Source organism: Ranitomeya imitator, chromosome 1 (genome assembly GCF_032444005.1).
Source record: "Ranitomeya imitator isolate aRanImi1 chromosome 1, aRanImi1.pri, whole genome shotgun sequence".
Classification (NCBI taxonomy): Eukaryota; Metazoa; Chordata; class Amphibia; order Anura; family Dendrobatidae; genus Ranitomeya; species Ranitomeya imitator.
In genome coordinates, this window is record NC_091282.1 from 694,352,933 (window position 1) to 694,371,699 (window position 18,767).

Consider the following 18,767-nt stretch of genomic DNA (forward strand, 5'->3'; position numbering starts at 1 on the left):
AAGTCAAATGGTGCTCCTTTGCTTCCGAGCTCTGTCATGCGCCCAAACAGTGGTTTACCCCCACATATGGGGTATCGGTGTACTCAGGACAAATTGTAAAACAACTTTTGGGGTCCATTTTCTCCTGTTACCCTTGGTAAAATAAAACAAATTGGAGCTGAAGTAAATTTTTTGTGAAAAAAAGTTAAATGTTCATTTTTATTTAAACATTCCAAAAATTCCTGTGAAGCACCAGAAGGGTTAATAAACTTCTTGAATATGGTTTTGAGCACCTTGAGGGGTGCAGTTTTTGGAATGGTGTCACACTTGGGTATTTTCTATAATATAGACCCCTCAAAATGACTTCAAATGAGATGTGGTCCCTAAAACAAAAATGGTGGTGTAAAAATGGGAAATTGCTGGTCAACTTTTAACCCTTACAACTCCCTAACAATAAAAAATTTTAGTTCCAAAATTGTGCTGATGTAAAGTAGACATGTGGGAAATGTTACTTATTAAGTATTTTGTGTGACATATCTCTATGATTTAATTGCATCAAAATTCAAAGTTGGAAAATTGCGAAATTTTCATAATTTTCGCTAAATTTCCATTTTTTTCACAACTAAACGCAGGTACTATCAAATAATTTTTACCACTATCATAAAGTGCAATATGTCACGAGAAAACAATGTCAGAATCACTGGGATCCGTTGAAGCGTTCCAGAGTTATAACCTCATAAAGGGACAGTGGTCAGAATTGTAAAAATTGGCCCGGTCATTAACGTGCAAACCACCCTTGGGGGTAAAGGGGTTAAAATTTAAAGGCTGCTTACATGTGGCTGACAAGATTGTTACAAAAGAACAGCCATATAATCGCTGACCGCGTTTCGAGCACTCCCGATGCTCTTAGTCCACAGCGTATATGTGAGCAAACCAGATTAACGTATAAAAACATTTTCCACAGGTGAGTAGCTGCAATAATAATTTCATTGCTGTATGAAGCCTAATGGAAAGATGCATAACACCTGACATAAAGCCAAGCCAATGAGAAAGCGCAGCTGCAAGAAAACACAATTAACAGCATACATGCCTCGTACATAACAAATATATGGAGTAACTCCAAAAACAACCTGCAAGAAAACAACGTGAAGTTTTCAATAGTGCAACATAATTTCTTTTTTGAGATTTAACCCTAAGGTTACCGTGGTGTTCAATAAGCATATCCAAAAGGCTTCCCTATCTTGCAGCTTTTTTTCTCTATCTCCTCCGCGTGTATCTTTATAAGCTTGCTCTATCGCATAAACTCTTAAATGTGTAGTTTGTCTGTTATGTGTCTTGATAAAGTGATTTGATACATGACGAAGTGTGGGTTGGACGATGTCCAAAAGATGTTCTCTAAATCTATCTTTTAACTTTATCGTGGAACCCACATGTAAAAGTTTACAATCCACGCATTCTATAATATAAACTACATGATCAGAACTGCAGTTTAAAAAACCTTTTATAGGGAAATTCTTTAGATTTTTAGAACAGGAGGAATTTGCAGTTTTTTTAGTGTAAAGACATGTTTTGCAAGGATGCGTTCCGCACTTAAAAAAACCTTTAGAAGACAGGCAATGTGAAGAATTTTTTGGTTTACCAGAATTAAAAAAGCTAGTAGACAAGGTGGTGCCTAATGTAGGGGCACGTCTAGATACTATTCTAACACTGTCCTGAAGAATCGTATCCATAATTTGATCGTCTTTCAATAAATTTAAATTGCATTAAACAATCTCTGAGATAGATTTAAAATGTGTGCTGTAAGTAAGTACTAAAGTTGGTCGTTCTGTGGATAATTTTGTAGATTTTTTTACTTTGCTATCATTAGTATTAGTAGTGTTTATGAGATCCGATCTCAATTTGGTATCGGCTATATTGAACGTACGTTCCATAGTCCAGTTACGGTATGATCTATTAGTGAGATGTTTTCTAATGAGAGATTTTTCACGATTGAATGCTAGTTCACTACTATTACGTCTGGCTCTAAGTGCTTCCCCTACAGGAATGGAATGAATAGTATGCGATGGGTGAAAACTTTGTGCGTGGAGTATAGTGTTGCCAGCAGTTTGTTTGCGATATGTTTGGCTCTGAATAATGTCATTTGGTGAACCTGAAAGGCATAAGTCTAAAAAATTAATACAATGGTTGTCAAAAGCGTTTGTAAATTTTAAATTAAACGGGTTATTATTCATATAAAAAATGAAATGTGATATATGATCTTGATCGCCATTCCAAACCAATAGTAAATCGTCTATGTATCTTGAATACCATTTCATATTCTAAAAAAATTGATTATCGGAACAAAAAATATATTGTTCTTCCCACCATGTCATAACCAAATTGGCCACTGAAGGGCAGAATTTGGCTCCCATCGAAACTCCGTTATTTTGAATAAAAAATGTATTATCAAATAAAAAATAGTTATGAGAAAGCAAAAATGCGAAGACCAAACTAATAAATGATTGTAAATCCTGAGTGAAATAACTGTATTTTTGTAAGTGATAATTTATAACATGTAAAGCAATTTTGTGTGGGATAGATGTATAAAGAGTGACTACATCACAGGTGAGCCATGAACATTGTGAATTCCAGGTTATACCATCTAGCATGTTCAAAACGTCTCTAGAATCCTTCAAATACCCCAGAACTCTTTGCGCCAATGGTTGTAAAATATTGTCAAGCCGTTCATCCATATGTTCACTATCAGAACCTATTCCTGAAATTATAGGACGCATGGGGGGTGGGACGGTATTTTTGTGTGTCTTGGGTAACGCATGTAAAAAAGGAATTCTGGGATTATCCACATATAAGTAATCAGCTTGTTTTTTTAGAAAAGAAACCTTGTCTTAAACCGTCATCAATAATGTTTTTACAAAGTGACACAAATTCTGATGTAGGGTCTGATTTCAACTAGCTGTAAATATTACTTTCAGATAACATGTCATAAATAGCCTTAAGATAATCAGATTTTATTCTGAAATACCACAGACCCTCCTTTGTCCGACATTTTTACAACTGTTATTATTATTTCTAATATTATAAAGAGATTTGCATTCAAGTTTGGTCAAATTAAATTTAGGGGTGGGAATAGTGGATCTTAATGAAAGATTATGAATGTCTCTTTCAACATTTTCTTGAAAACGGTCCATGGGCTCGGTTCGTGTGTGAACTGGGTAAAAAGTTGGATTTTTAGTTGTGAAAGAAGAAATTGTGTCAATATTCTGAGGTAATACGTTTTCAGTGTCTAAGTCCATAAGGCACAAAAGCCCATTTTGTTCAGAAAAATCCTTGCTGGCAAATTCATTGATGTTAGGAAACAAGGAGAGAACAGATGCTTCTTCTTCCATAAAAAAATGTTTCTTCACTGTTAAGTCTCTGACAAATTTATTTATGTCCTTTAATGTAGAGAATATGTCAAGATCAGTATTTGGTAGGAACAAAATTCAATCCTCGGGACAGTAGTTTAATTTCCATGTCCGAAAAACTAAAAGAGGATAAATTTACGACATCTAACTGGGGGGTCCTGTTGTAACTCCTCAGTCGATTCTGAAATATAGAAGGAGCGTTTGTGATGTTTTCTACCGCCCCTTCTGTTACGTTTTTTGGAGCATTTTTTGAAGCGTTTTTTAAATAACCAGAATAAGGCTAGGGTCACACTGCGTTATGGCGGTACGTTTAACGGGCTACGTTACACCGCGGCATAACGCTGCTTGCAGCGTTCACAGTCTGTTCCTCACTAGCGCAGATCGGGGATTTGCGCTAGCGGGATCGGCTAATGCGATCCCTTTTGGGACATTGCGTTAGCGCAGTCCGTAGCACTATGCGCTAAACGGACTGCCCTAACGCAATGTGACCCTAGCCTTATTTGGTCTGGGTTTGCGATAGTAGCTTGATTGGTTCTTAGAAAGTGTAGTCAATTGTTGTGTATTAACATCACAGTGAGGCTGGGATCACACATGCGAGAAGCACGTCCGTGTCTCGCATGTGAAATTCAAGCTCTGGCGTTGGCACTCCAGAGCGGAGCATGCGGGGCTCCATGTGTTGCTATGCGGCCGCATGCTCCGCTCCACAGTGCCGGCACCAGGGCTTGGATTTCACATGTGAGACACGGACGTGTTTCTCGCATGTGTGATCCCGGCCTTAGAAGAATCCCCGGAAACATCAGACAATTCTGGATCAGATGAAGAAAGTCACTTGATTCCGATTCACAGAAGAGAGAGAGGAAAAAGTGTGGTTCCGTTTTTTCAAAATAGATCTAGCTGTGATCGGTTGCCTTTCCCATCTACCCCACTCGTTGACCTGATTATTTGTATAATCAAACACATCCCTATTGAATTTCCGTTTTTTTGACGGTAGTTATAGATTCTTCTAGGGCATGTCATTTAGATTTAAGGTCTTTTTGGAAGTCTTCAAATTCTAAGTTAGTGACTGAAGATTTAAGTGACAAAAGGTCTTTATCCAAACTAGTTTTAATAACAGACAACTCCTCATTCTCATATTTGACTATGAGTGGCATTAAATGTTTGGAACATGTTGACAATACCATGTTCCATTAATTTATGAAGTCATCATTATATACTGTAGTGGGAATTTTCTTAATTCGTAATCCTCTAGGGATAATGTCCTGTTCTGGATAATTTTCAAGGGTAGTATGATCCCACCAAATGCGAGTTTCATTTAAAGATTACTTTTCTATTGCATCCATGATGTTTGGAATGTCTGGAGAAGTGTCTGCAATTTTATTAACTGACTGAAAGACTTGGAAACACAGCGTCTGGTGATGTCCATGAGTTCAAGACTTCAGGCAGTCATTGCAAACAAAGGGTTTTCTACCAAGTACTAGAAATTAACATTTTATTTAAAATTATTTAATCTGTCCAATTACTTTTGGTCCCTTTAAAAACAGGGTGGCACATGTTAAGGAGCAGAAACTCCTAAACCCTTCATCCAATTTTAATGTGGATACCCTCAAATGAAAGCTGAAAATCTGAACTTCAACTGCATCTGAATTGTTTTGTTTAAAATTCATTGTGGTAATGTCTATAACCAAAATTAGAAAAATGTTGTCTTTGTCCAAATATATATGGATGTAACTGTATCTTAACATTTTTTTCTGAATTAGTTGTACTATTGACACATGCAAAACAAATAGAAAAATCTATGCAACAGTGTCATTCATAAACCATTTTGATTTTTGAACAGGTTCCTGTAGTTGCAGTTCTAGGTTCTGGTGGGGGAGCAAGAGCAATGACTTCATTCTACGGCAGTCTAAAAGGCCTACAGGATCTGAAGCTACTGGATAGCATCACTTACTTATCTGGGGTATCTGGATCTACATGGTATGATAGTAATATATTTTCCTGGGTATTCTGTAAATATGGTTTCTGGAGTAAATGAAAGACACATAAAGCATTAGCATGTTTCATTTTCCCATCCTGTCCCCAGATTGGCTGAATAATTGCAAATGTCATGTGTTCCCTTTCATAGGTTTTCTATATGTACACAACTACCTCAGCACCTAGTCTGGTTCCCCTTGACATTTGTTGGTGACCAAATAGAGGAAAAAATGGAATTATTGCAAATTTTGAATATACGTTCGTAAAACTCCTTAAAACTATATTTAAATCTATATATTGTTGCTTGAATTTTGTGAAACCTTTACAATTTAGGAGATCATTTGTTTTAAATCAATAGGAGGCCAATCGGGTCTGAGTCGGCTACCTGTTTTATATAAAGATTAGGTATCTGTCATAGTCTCATCTTCATAACACATGCATAAACATGGTATATTCTGAAGGGTTCACACACTTTTAAGCACCTGCTGTAATTGCTATATGTAAAATGTAACTGTCTAATAATAAAAACTTTGTAAAAATATTTTCCATAATTTACTTACTGTTCATATTAGGTGTATGTCCACACTTTATGAAGATCCTGATTGGTCGAGTAAAGATCTTAAGGAACCTATAAACAGGGCACGGAGATCTATGACATCCATCAAGGCTGGGGCATTTTCTGCAGAAAGGATTAAACACTGTACTCAAGAGCTGATGGCCTTGGAGCGAGATGGACACAAAGTCAATTTCAGCGACGTGTGGGGTCTTGTGTTGGAGTATTTTCTTCACCAGAAGGTACAATATTGCCAGGTTTCACAACCTTATTTTTTATCCAGTTTGTTCTATTTATTGCAAAGAGCTACGTATGGTAATAATAAAAGCTATGCCTCGAGAAAAGATGAAATGTGAAAACCAATAAAATGAAGAATTCTTAATGACAGAACACACGGTGAGTTGTTTTTAGGGGTTGTCTGAGTTAATATCTGTCCACAGGTAGCAGAACTGCGACTTTTAGAAATGAAGATATACTCACTACGTCCAGAATCTTCCCCGCTGGCCTTTTGTTAACATTGGCTTCAGATGTCCCAGCCTATATAGCCCAGGTTATGCTGCAGCCAATCATTGGCCTCAGCGGAATACCTCACGAAACTGCTGAAACCAGCAATTGTTCATGTTGAGAAATACGGGCTGTGATATATCTGCAGTGAGTGTAAACTGAAGACCATGGAGAAAATCTGGGACACAACCCTAAATGGGTATGTATATCCTATTTTCTTATTTTATACAGTAAATATTGCTCCCAGTCATAATTAACTTTGCCTCCTTAAAGAGTAACCGTCGCTTTTAATTTTTATTTCATAAATCAATAATATACGTGAAAATAAGCAACTGGGAAAGTCTATCTTCAATTAATACAGATTTTTATCTCCGAATTTAGAATTTTGTTGGCCAATTTTGGCAGAGGAAGAAGCAAATTTTACTGATTAAAATATATTACAAAGGTGCTTCTTTTCATGTGTGCTATTGATGAAATAAAAATTAAAACCACAGTTATTCTTTAAACAGTGACTTTCCCTAGAAGAAAAAAGTTCTGAATTATGTAAAATTAATGCTCCATGAAAATATATTTAGCTATGCCCTGAGACAATTTGCACATGCCGGGAGGCGACCAGTAATGACAGCGGTGTGCTGAGGATTTTATACCTAGCTTTACACTATTTCAGAAAACAATCTAAATCTTTTCATTGAATCTACATTTGTTCCACAACTTCTGTACTGATTTGTGTTTCTTATACTGTAACAAGGCTTTCTGTACCAACTCCCGGAAGCCAAGGTTTCTCACCTGGAGGCTGTGGGCTACATGACCGTATCCGTTGTTCAACAGCAATTCTCAGTCAAGTTAGTTTGTGCAACTTGTTTGCAACGTGCTGTTACATTACTATTCTAGAGCTGCAATTTTTATTTTGCTGCATAAGAAAATCTGACATGCTTAGAAACATTTCTGACTCTGTTGCAGTCTTAATAGGCCGCTTGTTGCAGAAGCTTGCATGTGGTGTACAGCACTGTAGAAAGTCATTAGATGCAATCTTGCCAAGCGACATCACAATCCCCATGTCTCCTCTAGCCCTAGCCTTTTTCCAAAGTGATCTTATTCCATTCTTGACCCAGTTTGCTTTAGCAAATAAGTAATTTTCCTTCAAAATAAGGCGCTGTTCACATGGGCAAAGTACAGCTTCTTAATTTATATTGCTGTAGTTGCGATAGACAGTGCACATTATTATGTCGGAAGCAATGCATTTACATCCCATTTTCCTTGTATTCCAGGATAATCCAGCGAAACTCTCAGACCAGCAGGACGGTGTGTGCAGGGGTCAGAATCCTTATCCCATCTATGCTGGAGTAAATGTCAGAGTTAATATCAGTGGTGGAGACTTTGCAGGTAAAGGATTTTTGGCAACCTTGCATATTCTTTCTGGTTAGATGGTTTTTAAAAAAAACAAAAACAAAACTCAAATGTTCTGCCTAACTTGCTGTCGACTCCTGGTTGTTAAATGATGAAACCTTTCTCTAGCAGCAGAGATTATAAATAATGGGGGCAAGTTATTATTTAGTATGCATTGCTTATATAGCGCTATCTTATTTTCAGCGCGTTGGACATTATCACTGTCCCTGATGGGGCTCACAGTCTAGATTCCCTATCACTATGTCTGCAAATTGAGAGGAATAGGACTAGAACTCTAGTGCCACCTATTGGAAGTAGCAATCCTAAAAAGTCACTACTGACTCTTACCATATAACTTACGATAATAGTCAAAATCAGAATCTCAATTTGCAGACATTATTTCAGGGTACTGCCCCTCGCATCTGACCACAAGGCTCATTAGAGGGTCAATATTGTCATTTAGGATTGCTTCTTCCAATAGGTGGCACTAGAGTTTTAGTTCTTACTCTCTGAAGAAACAATTTTGCATATTGCCCAGAGAAGCTTTGCAAGGCTTAAGTCTCCTCACCTTGGCATGTCATGCTTGAAATGTTACTCTCCGCAAGGTGAAACTTTATCCCTTGGATTACAATAGCAGCTGTAATGCATACTAGGTAGTGAGGGGAAAATAAGTTACAGCACCTATAGTGATGGCAAAATGTTGAAGATGAGGAACTGCCCACTCCAAAAAGTGTGGATGGCAAGTGACCAAGCATAAGAATCAGAATTCCTAACATAAGAGACTTCTATGTGCACCAAAATCAGTTTGTCTTGCAGCCATCAATTTCCTACAAGTCAAAAGAGCTTTATTCCTTAAAGAAGCACTCTCATCAAATTTATCTTCTTAAAATGTTGCAGTCATTATATTATACAGCACTGTGTACTAACAATTGCTTATTTTGCTTTTCTACCCAGTATATTTTTCTCTTTTCCATTAGGTCTTTGGCATCACTTGATTAAAAATAGACTAGCTGAGTTCTACTAAGCTCTATATAGAAACAGGAGGACAATTTTCCCTGTGTGAATCATCACTGCAAAAGTCCCTGGCAGAGGGAGGCGGAGCAACTAGGTCAGGAGTTAAAGAGGGAAATGACTCATTCAGGGAAAAGACTTCCTGTTTCTACATAGAGTTTAGAAGGATTCAGCTAGTCACTTTTTAATCACGTGATATCATAGGCCTAATGAAAAAGAGAAAAATTAACTGGGTAGAAAGGCAAAATGAGCAATTGTAAGTACCATATTTTTCGGACTATTACGCACCAGACCATAAGACGCACCTAGGTTTTAGCGGAGTAAATTAGAAAAAAAATTAAGCAAATAATGTGGTCAATTCTGTACTAATATCCCCTATCCTGGTATATATGGTCCCCTCATCCCTATCCTGGTATGCATAGCCTCCCTCATCTCTTTCCTGCTATGTATGGCCCCCATTCCTATCCTGGTATGCATGGCCCCCTCATCCTTATCCTGGTATGCCTCTTTAACCCTATCCTGGTATGCATGGCCCACTCATCCCTATCCTGGTATGCATGGCCCCCTCATCCCTATCCTTGAATGCATGGCCCCTTTATCCCGATCCTGGTATGTATGGTCCCTTCATCCCGATCCTATTATGCATGGCCCCCTCAACCCCTATCCTGGTATGCATGACCCCCTCATCCCTATCCTGGTATGCAGGATCCCAATATCTGTCCTGGTATGCATGGCCCCCATTGTAAAACATAAACTGTTATACTTACCTTCCTGTGCTCCCTCACAGCTTCTTATTGCCCTGACAGCAGCTGATTTATACTTGTAAGCACCATATGGCAGTGACATCATGCACTGCTAACAAGCCGTGGTTAGCTGCCAGAATACTCACTACTCCCTACACCGGGACTATGTATGTGGAGAGCAGTGAATATTCATTGCTCTTTAATAGCGGGCACAGTGTTAGCCGCAGCCGCCTGCTTCCTGCATCTGCTGGGTGTTTGTGTGCCCCCTACTAAAGGAAATGAATATTCACTCCATTCCACACATATGGGAGTGGAGAGCAGTGAATATTCATTCCCTTAAGTAGCTGGCACACACGAACCCCCGGCAGCTGCAGAAAGCTGGCTGCTGAGGCTATATAGTGTCCACTATTATAGAGAAATTAATATTCACTGCTTTCCACTCCCATGGGTGTGGAATGCAGTGAATATTCATTCCCTTTAGCAGCGGGCACACGTGAACACCTGACAGATGCAGGAAGCTGGAGGCTGTGGCTAACACTGTGTCCGCTATTATAGACCAGTGAATATTCATTTCTCTTTAGCAGCGGGCACATGAGTTAGCTGCAGCTGCCGGCTCCTGCCTCCTGTGACCTGCTGCTCTTTCGCTGCTGCTCCCCTACCTCCAAATCCACTGCCAGAGCATGTACATCTGAACTATAAGACACCCCACCCCCCATTTTCTTTCGCATTTTTGGAGGAAAAAAAGTACATCTTATAATCCAAAAAATACACAGTGCTATATAATATGACTGTAATATATAATATATATAATATAATAAAAAATTTTATGGTCGTGCTAATTTTAAGACTGACGTTGTGCATGAGAGTCTTAATGAATGGGACCACTGGAGTAAAGTGCCTCTAAGGCTGGGTGCATATGATCCGGAATTATGTTCATTGTGTCCAAAGCGCTGCCCTTTATTGAACATAGGTAAATCCACATGTGTTCACTGAGCCGCGCGGATTCACTGTGTTCAGTACATTCTATGGGTGAATCCGCAAGAGAAATTGACATGCCGCAGTCTGGAGAGATGCACAGCGTGTCCATCAACACGGGTGTCTGGGGACTCTTAGTGGGCATGGGATTTCTTGACATCCCATCAACTATGACGCTACATAAGTATGCAGTGTCAAACCCACAGCAATTACGGATCGTGGGCACATACACTTATTCATTAAAGGGAACCTGTCAGTAGGATTGTGCTGAGTAACTTACAGACAGTGTTAGGTTGGCGCCGATATTCTGATTAAAGTGATACCTTGGTTGATTAAATCCGTCTTGTGGTGGTTTAATTTTTATTTTCAGTTTTCAGTTAGAGACTCGTGCTTCGGGGCAACATGTGTGGGGGGAGTTCTTTATGTGGTGCTCTGCTTATGTAGTCATCTCAAACATATAACCAAAAAAGCGTATGTTGAACAAAAATAGAAAAACCTTTATTCATAACAGCCAATGGTGCTTGAAAATGGAGTCAAAAAGGTTAGGGTGGCACCACCCTGGGCAGGCAAGACTAAAATAACATCTATATGGCATTAATTTGTATAAATCAGCGCTTGATCAAATATCTATAACAAATCGAAATTTATAAACCGGGACACTAATAGTGCATCACATTATGTCCAGACAATAGAATCATATGACGTGCCCGTGATTATATAGAAGTGATCTAAAAATGATGCACTGATAATACCAAAAAGAGTGACACAGCACCTAAAGTTGCATAAGTTGCAAATATGTTGCAACCATTGGCTTTTTTATGTCCGTCCTGGTCAGCTTAGTCAAAATAGGCAGGCATGGCTATGCCCGCTGGTCTAAGTTACCAAAATTTATGCCACTCTGGTGCCGTAAATTTTGTTATAAATTTATTCCACTTCCTGACTAGAGTAACATTTCTGGTGGAGGCGCATGGCAGTTGAAAGGTGTGCCAATTTCAATAAGTGGTGTGCTCCTCCCATTTGAAGGTGTTTTACTGCAGTAAAAACTGGGGGAAAAAGGTCTAGTTTTTGGTGTTTTTTTTTTTTCACTCTTTTAACTTGCACCTTTTTAAAACTCTATTTGATAGGCGCTCATGTGGCTGATTCATCAATTGCGACTTTTTAAAAAGTCACAGATTTAGCTGAAATGTACTCTATAGTCCACTGAAATAATTGTAAGCATGCCAGATAATGGCATGGATTTTGTAGGAGTACGTGACTTTTCGTGCTAAAGAAAACCGCAAAACGGGTTAAAATTAAACATAGAGCATTTTTTATTTTGCACAAACAAACATGAACCATATACCCCATTTTGAAGAATTTTGCACAAAAAACATCCATGAATATCACAAGAAAAGAAAGTAGACTTAAAAAATAATTGCTAAATCTGGCCCTTAATTCCTATGTCTATCAAGCTGTATATTATATCCACCTTTCGGTTGTCCTTAAGAATTTCTTCTAACAATTGGATATAATTCTTAAATTTAAAGATGTTGTTTAATATGTTAAAAAAAAAATCATATAGATGTTCTTAAAATGGAGCCATACTCGTCCGCCAAATACCGTAGATGTTCCTCATTCTCCTGACTGTAGTTGCTTGTGATTGGGGTTAGTGGTCAAGTGAGTGGAACCGCATAAATCTGAGACTTACCCATCTTTGCCTTCATATTCTGTGAACATGGCCACTTTAAATTTTAGTTTTCTATTAGAAATTCTCTTTCTTACTATGTTAGAATGGTGTGAATTTACCCCTCATGAAATTGGATTTCGAAAATATGGAGCATTTATTCGAACTGAAGATTTTGGTAGCGAGTTCTTTATGGGACATCTCATCCACAGAAGAAAAGAACCGAAGATTTGCTTTTTACAAGGTAAGAACAGGAGGAATGCACATGTCCTCTAAAGTATAGATATACGTTGACTCTTTGCTTTACTCATGCCAAGTTGAGTTGGGCCGCTTTTACTTGTTTGTAGTTGAAATCCATGTTCCATCCATATATTTCTTGTAATAAACTAGAATTAATATTTACAAAGGAAAATACATATGGTAAATCTTTAAAGGCTTTTTTTTAAGGGGGGTATATACTGTAGTTTAACCAATTCTGATCTACATTGTGTGCACAGTTATAAGAGAATACAGTATTTTGGCCATATCATAATTTCTATGCAGATTTTCCAAATATGAGCTTTATAAACTTGAATGCTTATTGGATGAAGCAGAACAGGTGATGTGTACTTATGTACCGGTGTTTGCTGATGGGACTACTAATCACATCAGCCTACAGCTGCTACCGCTAATAACAGCGAGAGCAGGCACGATTGATGGGAGTATTCATCAGTCAGCACCTGCGCTCTAAATAAATAATTTAAAAAAAAATGTGAGTTCCCCTGTATTTTTGAGAACCAGCAGACAAAACTGACAGCTGCAGGCTACAACCCTCAGCTGTCAGATTTAGTAAGGTTGGTTATCAAGAATAAGTGGGGTCCCCACGCTGTTTTAATTTTTTAAAATTATTTCAATAATTTAAAAAACCGGTATGGGGTCCAAACCAATTTTAAACAACCAGCCAATATAATGCAGACAACTAGAGGCTGGTATTCTTAGGCTGATAAGGGGCCATGGATATTGTCCCAGTAGTCCCATGAGCCAATGCCATTGACCAGTAGCAAACTTTTTACCTCCGATCACAGCTGCGGGCTCACGCTGTCATTTGACAACGTGGGATCCACGGCTGTCTGACCGACAGTAATGATTTTATCACCGATCAAAGGCAGTGTTTGCTTGGTGTTCGGGGGAAAGGGGCGAACCCGAACAGTAACACTGACTTCCTGGTGAAGTCAGTGTTCGGAGTCTGTGCCTGAACAGTAGGTGTTCAGTACAGGCGCTGAACTTTACTGTTTGGGTTCTTCCATCTCTACTTGTGGGCCCTTCTTAAATGGTAGATTTATGATGAAAAAAACAGTGACTTCTCTGATCAGTGTCCGGGACGCTGTGGTTGGTGCTGCCCAGAGGTTAGATTACAAAATTAATTAAGTGTATAGATTCTGAAAAATTTATGTAATTTACCCTGTTTATGAACGTTGTTTCACTTTTATTATAGTCTCTTAAGACCATTTTGCCTCATTGGACTTACTGAACATGATTTTTTTTGGGTGCTTTTATTCACTTTTTCTCCAGGTGTCTGGGGCAGTGTTTTTGCGGCCAACCTTGATGAGATTTGGGCCAAGACATCTGGCACAGGAATACGCTGGTTTAATTCGTTTACTGATGTTATCAGGGTAATAGGTACGGAATGATTAAGTCTTTATTATACATATACAAATACAAATTTTTTTCTACTCCAAAGATTTTAAAATAAGCAATGAAGCAGTTCTGTATGAGGTAGAATATTTTAAGCAATGCTATATTTAACACAAAACCGAAAGAAATTAGCTGGAGTATAAGATAGTATACATGCAACATGTAGGAGCATGTTCACACTGTCCATTAAACAAAACCCAACATAGTTACAAAATGAATATATACCTTTATTTAAGTAAGGAAAACAAAAAGGTGCATATCAATAAAATAGGGTACATAGTAAACACTGTTTTTGATTTAAACAAAAAAAAAAGAAAAAGCCATCCCACCTGTACAAGGTGTACAAACCTCTAATATTAAAACCTTACTGTCACCACTCTGTTTTCGAGTGACCAGGGTCTCCTTCCCTGTCCCTAACTCTAGGGGTGCACTGCTCTCCCTGTTCCTCGAATTACTTCTAATGGTGAAGATGCCAGGCCATGTACCTTGACTTAACACATGAATCTGGACTCAGTCTGTACCCTTCCTCCACCCAAGGAAGAGGGGAATAGTACTGTACTGTAATACACCAACCAGACCAGCAAGGTAATACAAACAGGGATAAAGGAAAATAGCAATTATACAAATATGCTCATACAAACCTTAGTAAACACTGGGGAGTGGAGGATGGGGTAAAACCAAGGTAGGAGAAGGAATGGAATTGGCACACCATCAAAACCTAGCAACAGTCTCAGATAAATCCACCAAACACCTTCTCAAACAATAATCACAAACCACTCGTAACCATGTAGCATGAAGCTGGCTCTGGCAATGAGTGCTAGCCAGGGTCCAGAATACATAGGAGCCGGGAGTGGCAAACTGAACAGCTGAGAGCCTTAATGCAAGAAAGTATCCAAATGCTCTCAACTGAGCAGATTAACCTGCTCAGTGCAATCTGCACTGTTTAATATGAAGGTGAAGTGCTTCTAATCAGTGCAGAAGTAGGAGAAATCAGACGCTTCACTCTTCTGGCTCCTCTACGTCGTGGTAAATCCGTGACCCTTGCCATGTGTTAAAAAATTTCCTCAATGTGAATAAGGGCCAAGAAGGATCGGGGCCCAACTATGGACACTCAGCCATGGCAAGTTATATGAATGTTATGCCCAGAGGGACCTCCTGAGGAAGCAACATACTGAACACTTGAGTTGGGGACTGTTTTTCTTTTGGTAATCTTGCAGTCTGCTTCATTATTAAGGGTATGAGCCTGTTTATGAAGATTCATTTTTGATACTTTTATGTCTGCATTTATATTAATACAAGTATCAAAAGACTGATCATCACTTCCGGTCAGTTTTTTTTTAAATTTGTGTTGTTTGGCCTTCTGACTGAGCAACTCTGCCTTTTAGCCATGGGTGTTTTAATCGCAGCAGGACCATTACCCCTCCAGAGAGAGAGAGAGAGAGAGAGATTATAGTCTAAAAAGAGGATTCACAGTAGGTTCCCATTCAGATGAAGACGTTTATTCTCAGCGAGGAAAGGAATGTCTGGGTCCTGGTATACGAGAGATGCCTTAATGTGGCTACCAGGTACACATGAATTGGCCAATTTATGCGCTGGACGCTCTCATTTTTTCATATTTCTAATGCAGTAATGCAGTTCAATTTTCATGTTTCATGTTTGCATGTTTTGGCGCTGCAGTGTGCTGCCTTATTTGTTTGACTGTATATGAGTTGGTGACTCTAGGTTCAGCACCTGTTCGCACTTATTCTATGTTTGGATGTGACGGTCAGTTTTTTTAAATCTGACCGTCCCTTCCAAACTTGGTTAAAAAAAAATGGCGCCATTTTCCAATACCAATAGCGTCTCAATTTTTCGTGATATCAGGGTCGGGTGAAGGCTTATTTTTTGCATGGCGAGCTGACGTTTTTAACACTATTTTGGTGCAGATACGATCTTTTGATCGCCCATTATTGCATTTTAATGCAATGTCGCGGCGACCAAAAAAATGTTATTCTGGCATTTTTCCTTTTTTTCTCACTACAACATTTAACGATCAGGTTAATCCATTTTTTTTTGTAGATCGGGCGATTCTGAACACGGCGATATTAAATATGTGTATATTTGATTTTATTTTTGTTTGATTTTGAATGAGGCGAAAGGGGGATGATTTTAACTTTTTATATTTTTATTTTTTTATATTTTTAAAAATATTTTCTTTTTACTTTTGGCATGCTTCAGTAGTCTGCATAGGAGACTAGAAGCTGCCACAACCCGATCGTCTCTGCTACATAGATGCGATGATCAGATTGCCTCTATATAGCAGATTTACTCACTTGCTATGAGCGCCGACCACTGGGAAGCGCTCACAGCAAACCGACACTGACAACCATAGAGGTCTCCAGGAGACCTCCGGTTGTCATGCCAACACATCGGTGACCCGCTATCACGTGATAGGGTCATCGATGTGCGTATTTCCGGCGCGATTGCCGGAAGTGCTTGTTAAATGCCTTTCAGCGTTTGACAGTGGCATTTAACTTAATAGCCGCGCCGCGGGTGGATCGCGATTCCACCTGCGGCTATTGCGGGCACATGTCAGCTGTTCAAAGCAGCTGACATGTCCCCGGAGAGATGTGGGCTCACCGCCAGAGCCCACATCAAAGGGAGGGAGTCCGACATCAGCATACGATTATGTCGGAAAGGGGTTAAAAACCTTACCATGTGTCAGAATTGACCTCTGTGTGTGAATAAGGGCAGACAAAAGGACTGCGTCCTGACCTATGGACACCAGTCTGGGGAAGCCTTTAAATGTTATTTCCAGCTCAGGAGAGAGAGGCCACACCCCAGCTTGCACATAATGCAAAAATACAGAGAAAAAGCACAAAAATTTAGCTTGGTCTAAGCTGGTATACATGCATCACAAAAACGCATGTTCACATATGCCATAAACCATCCAAAACCTACAAGAAACAAAATGAGCAAAACTCGGGAGGGGTTGAAACATCAGTAATCTGTGTCGCATATCATTTTTCCAGTGTAAATATGCTATCTGATTTATTTTGTGCATATTGAATAATTAATTTCTGAAAGATATTCCACTAAGGGTGTGCGGTGAATCTTAGTCTATGGCCTGCAAATAGTCCGGATCTCAATCCAATTGAAAATCTTTGGTGGAAGTTAAAGAAAATGGTCCATGACAAGGCTCCAACCTGCAAAGCTGATCTGGCTACAGCAATCAGAGAAGGTTGGAGCCAGATTGATGAAGAGTACTGTTTGACACTCATTAAGTCCATGCCTCAGAGACTGCAAGCTGTTATAAAAGCCAGAGGTGGTGCAACAAAATTCTAGTGATGTGTTGGAGTGGTTTTTTGTTTGTTTATGATTCCATAATTTTTTCCTCAGAATTGAGTGATTCCATAATTTTTCCCCTATGCTTGGTTAAAAAAAGTAGCCAGTAATGACTACCACATTTTTTGTTCTTGATTTCTTTTAGCGTTTCTTAAAGCCAGAAAGTTTCCATTTGAAATGACTTTAGTTTTGTGCCATGTCTGTGATCTGCTTTTTTTTTTTTACAAAATTAAACATCTGAATGAACAGCCTCTATGGCCGGTGATTCCATAATTTTTGCCAGGGGTTGTATGTGTTAATAAATTGTTATATTTAAGCATGGAACGTTTCTCTAGTTTGTAATTTCTCTCTCATTGGAGTTGTTGTTTGCCATTTAAAATACTATTTTGTTGCCTACATCTCCTGCTGATAATTTGCACAATTTTTTTGCGTGCATTTCTTACCTTTCGCAATGAAGAGCATTATATATGACTGTCAACATGCTTGGTGGTCATTAGTAGCCCTTTTACAGACTCCAAGGCTTCAGATGCTCAGTGAATGAACTATGTTAGATCGTTCCGTGTGCATAGTCTGCTATTGTTCTCGACGCGCAAGTCACAATAGTTTCTTCTGTAAATAGGATGAGACTCGCTCGTTCAGTGCTTTTAAATTTGACAGTTGGGCTTACCCCAGCTCGATATTTATTAATGCTCCATCGCTGGCTTACACATTAACATCTTAAGCCTTCTCAGATATGTTGTCCAATAGGAAAATGGTTGCCTTAAAAAGTTAACGATTGAAAGAAAATATTCCTCCTTTTTTTAACCCTTTTCTGACATCTGACGTACTATCCCGTCGAGGTGGGGTGGGCCCGTATGCCCACCGACGGGATAGTACGTCATACGCGATCGGCCGTGCTCACGGAGGGAGCGCGGCTGATCGCGGCCGGGTGTCAGCTGCCTATCGCAGCTGACATCCGGCACTATATGCCAGGAGCAGTCACGGACCGCCCCCGGCACATTAACCCCCGGCACACCGCGATCAAACATGATCGCGGTGTGCCGGCAGTACAGGGAAGCATCGCGCAGGAAGGGGCTCCCTGCGGGCTTCCCTGAGACCCCCGCAGCAACGCGATGTGATCGCGTTGCTGCGAGGGTCTCCTTACCTCCCTCCCTGCAGCAGGCCCGGATCCAAAATGGCCACGGCATCCGGGTCCTGCAGGGAGGGAGGTGGCTTACCAAGTGCCTGCTCAGAGCAGGCGCTTGGTAAGCCTGCAGTGCTCTAAAGCCTGCAGTGCTCTAACTCAGATCGCTGATCTGACAGAGTGCTGTGCAATCTGTCAGATCAACGATCTGTGATGTCCCCCCTGGGACAAAGTAAAAAAGTAAAAAAAAAAAAATTCCAAATGTGTAGAAAAATAAATTCCTAAATAATGAAAAATATATATATATATTATTCCCATAAATACATTTCTGTATCTAAATAAAAAAACAAACAAACAATAAAAGTACGGTACACATATTTAGTATCGCTGCGTCCATAATGACCCGACCTATAAAACTGGCCCACTAGTTAACCCCTTCAGTAAACACCATAAGAAA

At 39.4% G+C, this 18,767-nt stretch overlaps 1 protein-coding gene across 2 annotated transcripts in view; it reads left to right on the top strand.

Annotated features, from left to right (window-relative positions):
* PLA2G4F (phospholipase A2 group IVF) overlaps positions 1–18,767 on the top strand; it is a 120,496-nt gene that overhangs the window by 82,251 nt on the left and 19,478 nt on the right. For both annotated transcript variants that reach the window (XM_069730631.1, XM_069730640.1), the window contains 5 exons: positions 5,221–5,357; positions 5,927–6,149; positions 7,680–7,794; positions 12,296–12,433; positions 13,741–13,848. In XM_069730631.1, coding sequence (XP_069586732.1) covers positions 5,221–5,357; positions 5,927–6,149; positions 7,680–7,794; positions 12,296–12,433; positions 13,741–13,848 — 721 coding nt within the window. The remainder of the gene's footprint in view (positions 1–5,220; positions 5,358–5,926; positions 6,150–7,679; positions 7,795–12,295; positions 12,434–13,740; positions 13,849–18,767) is intronic.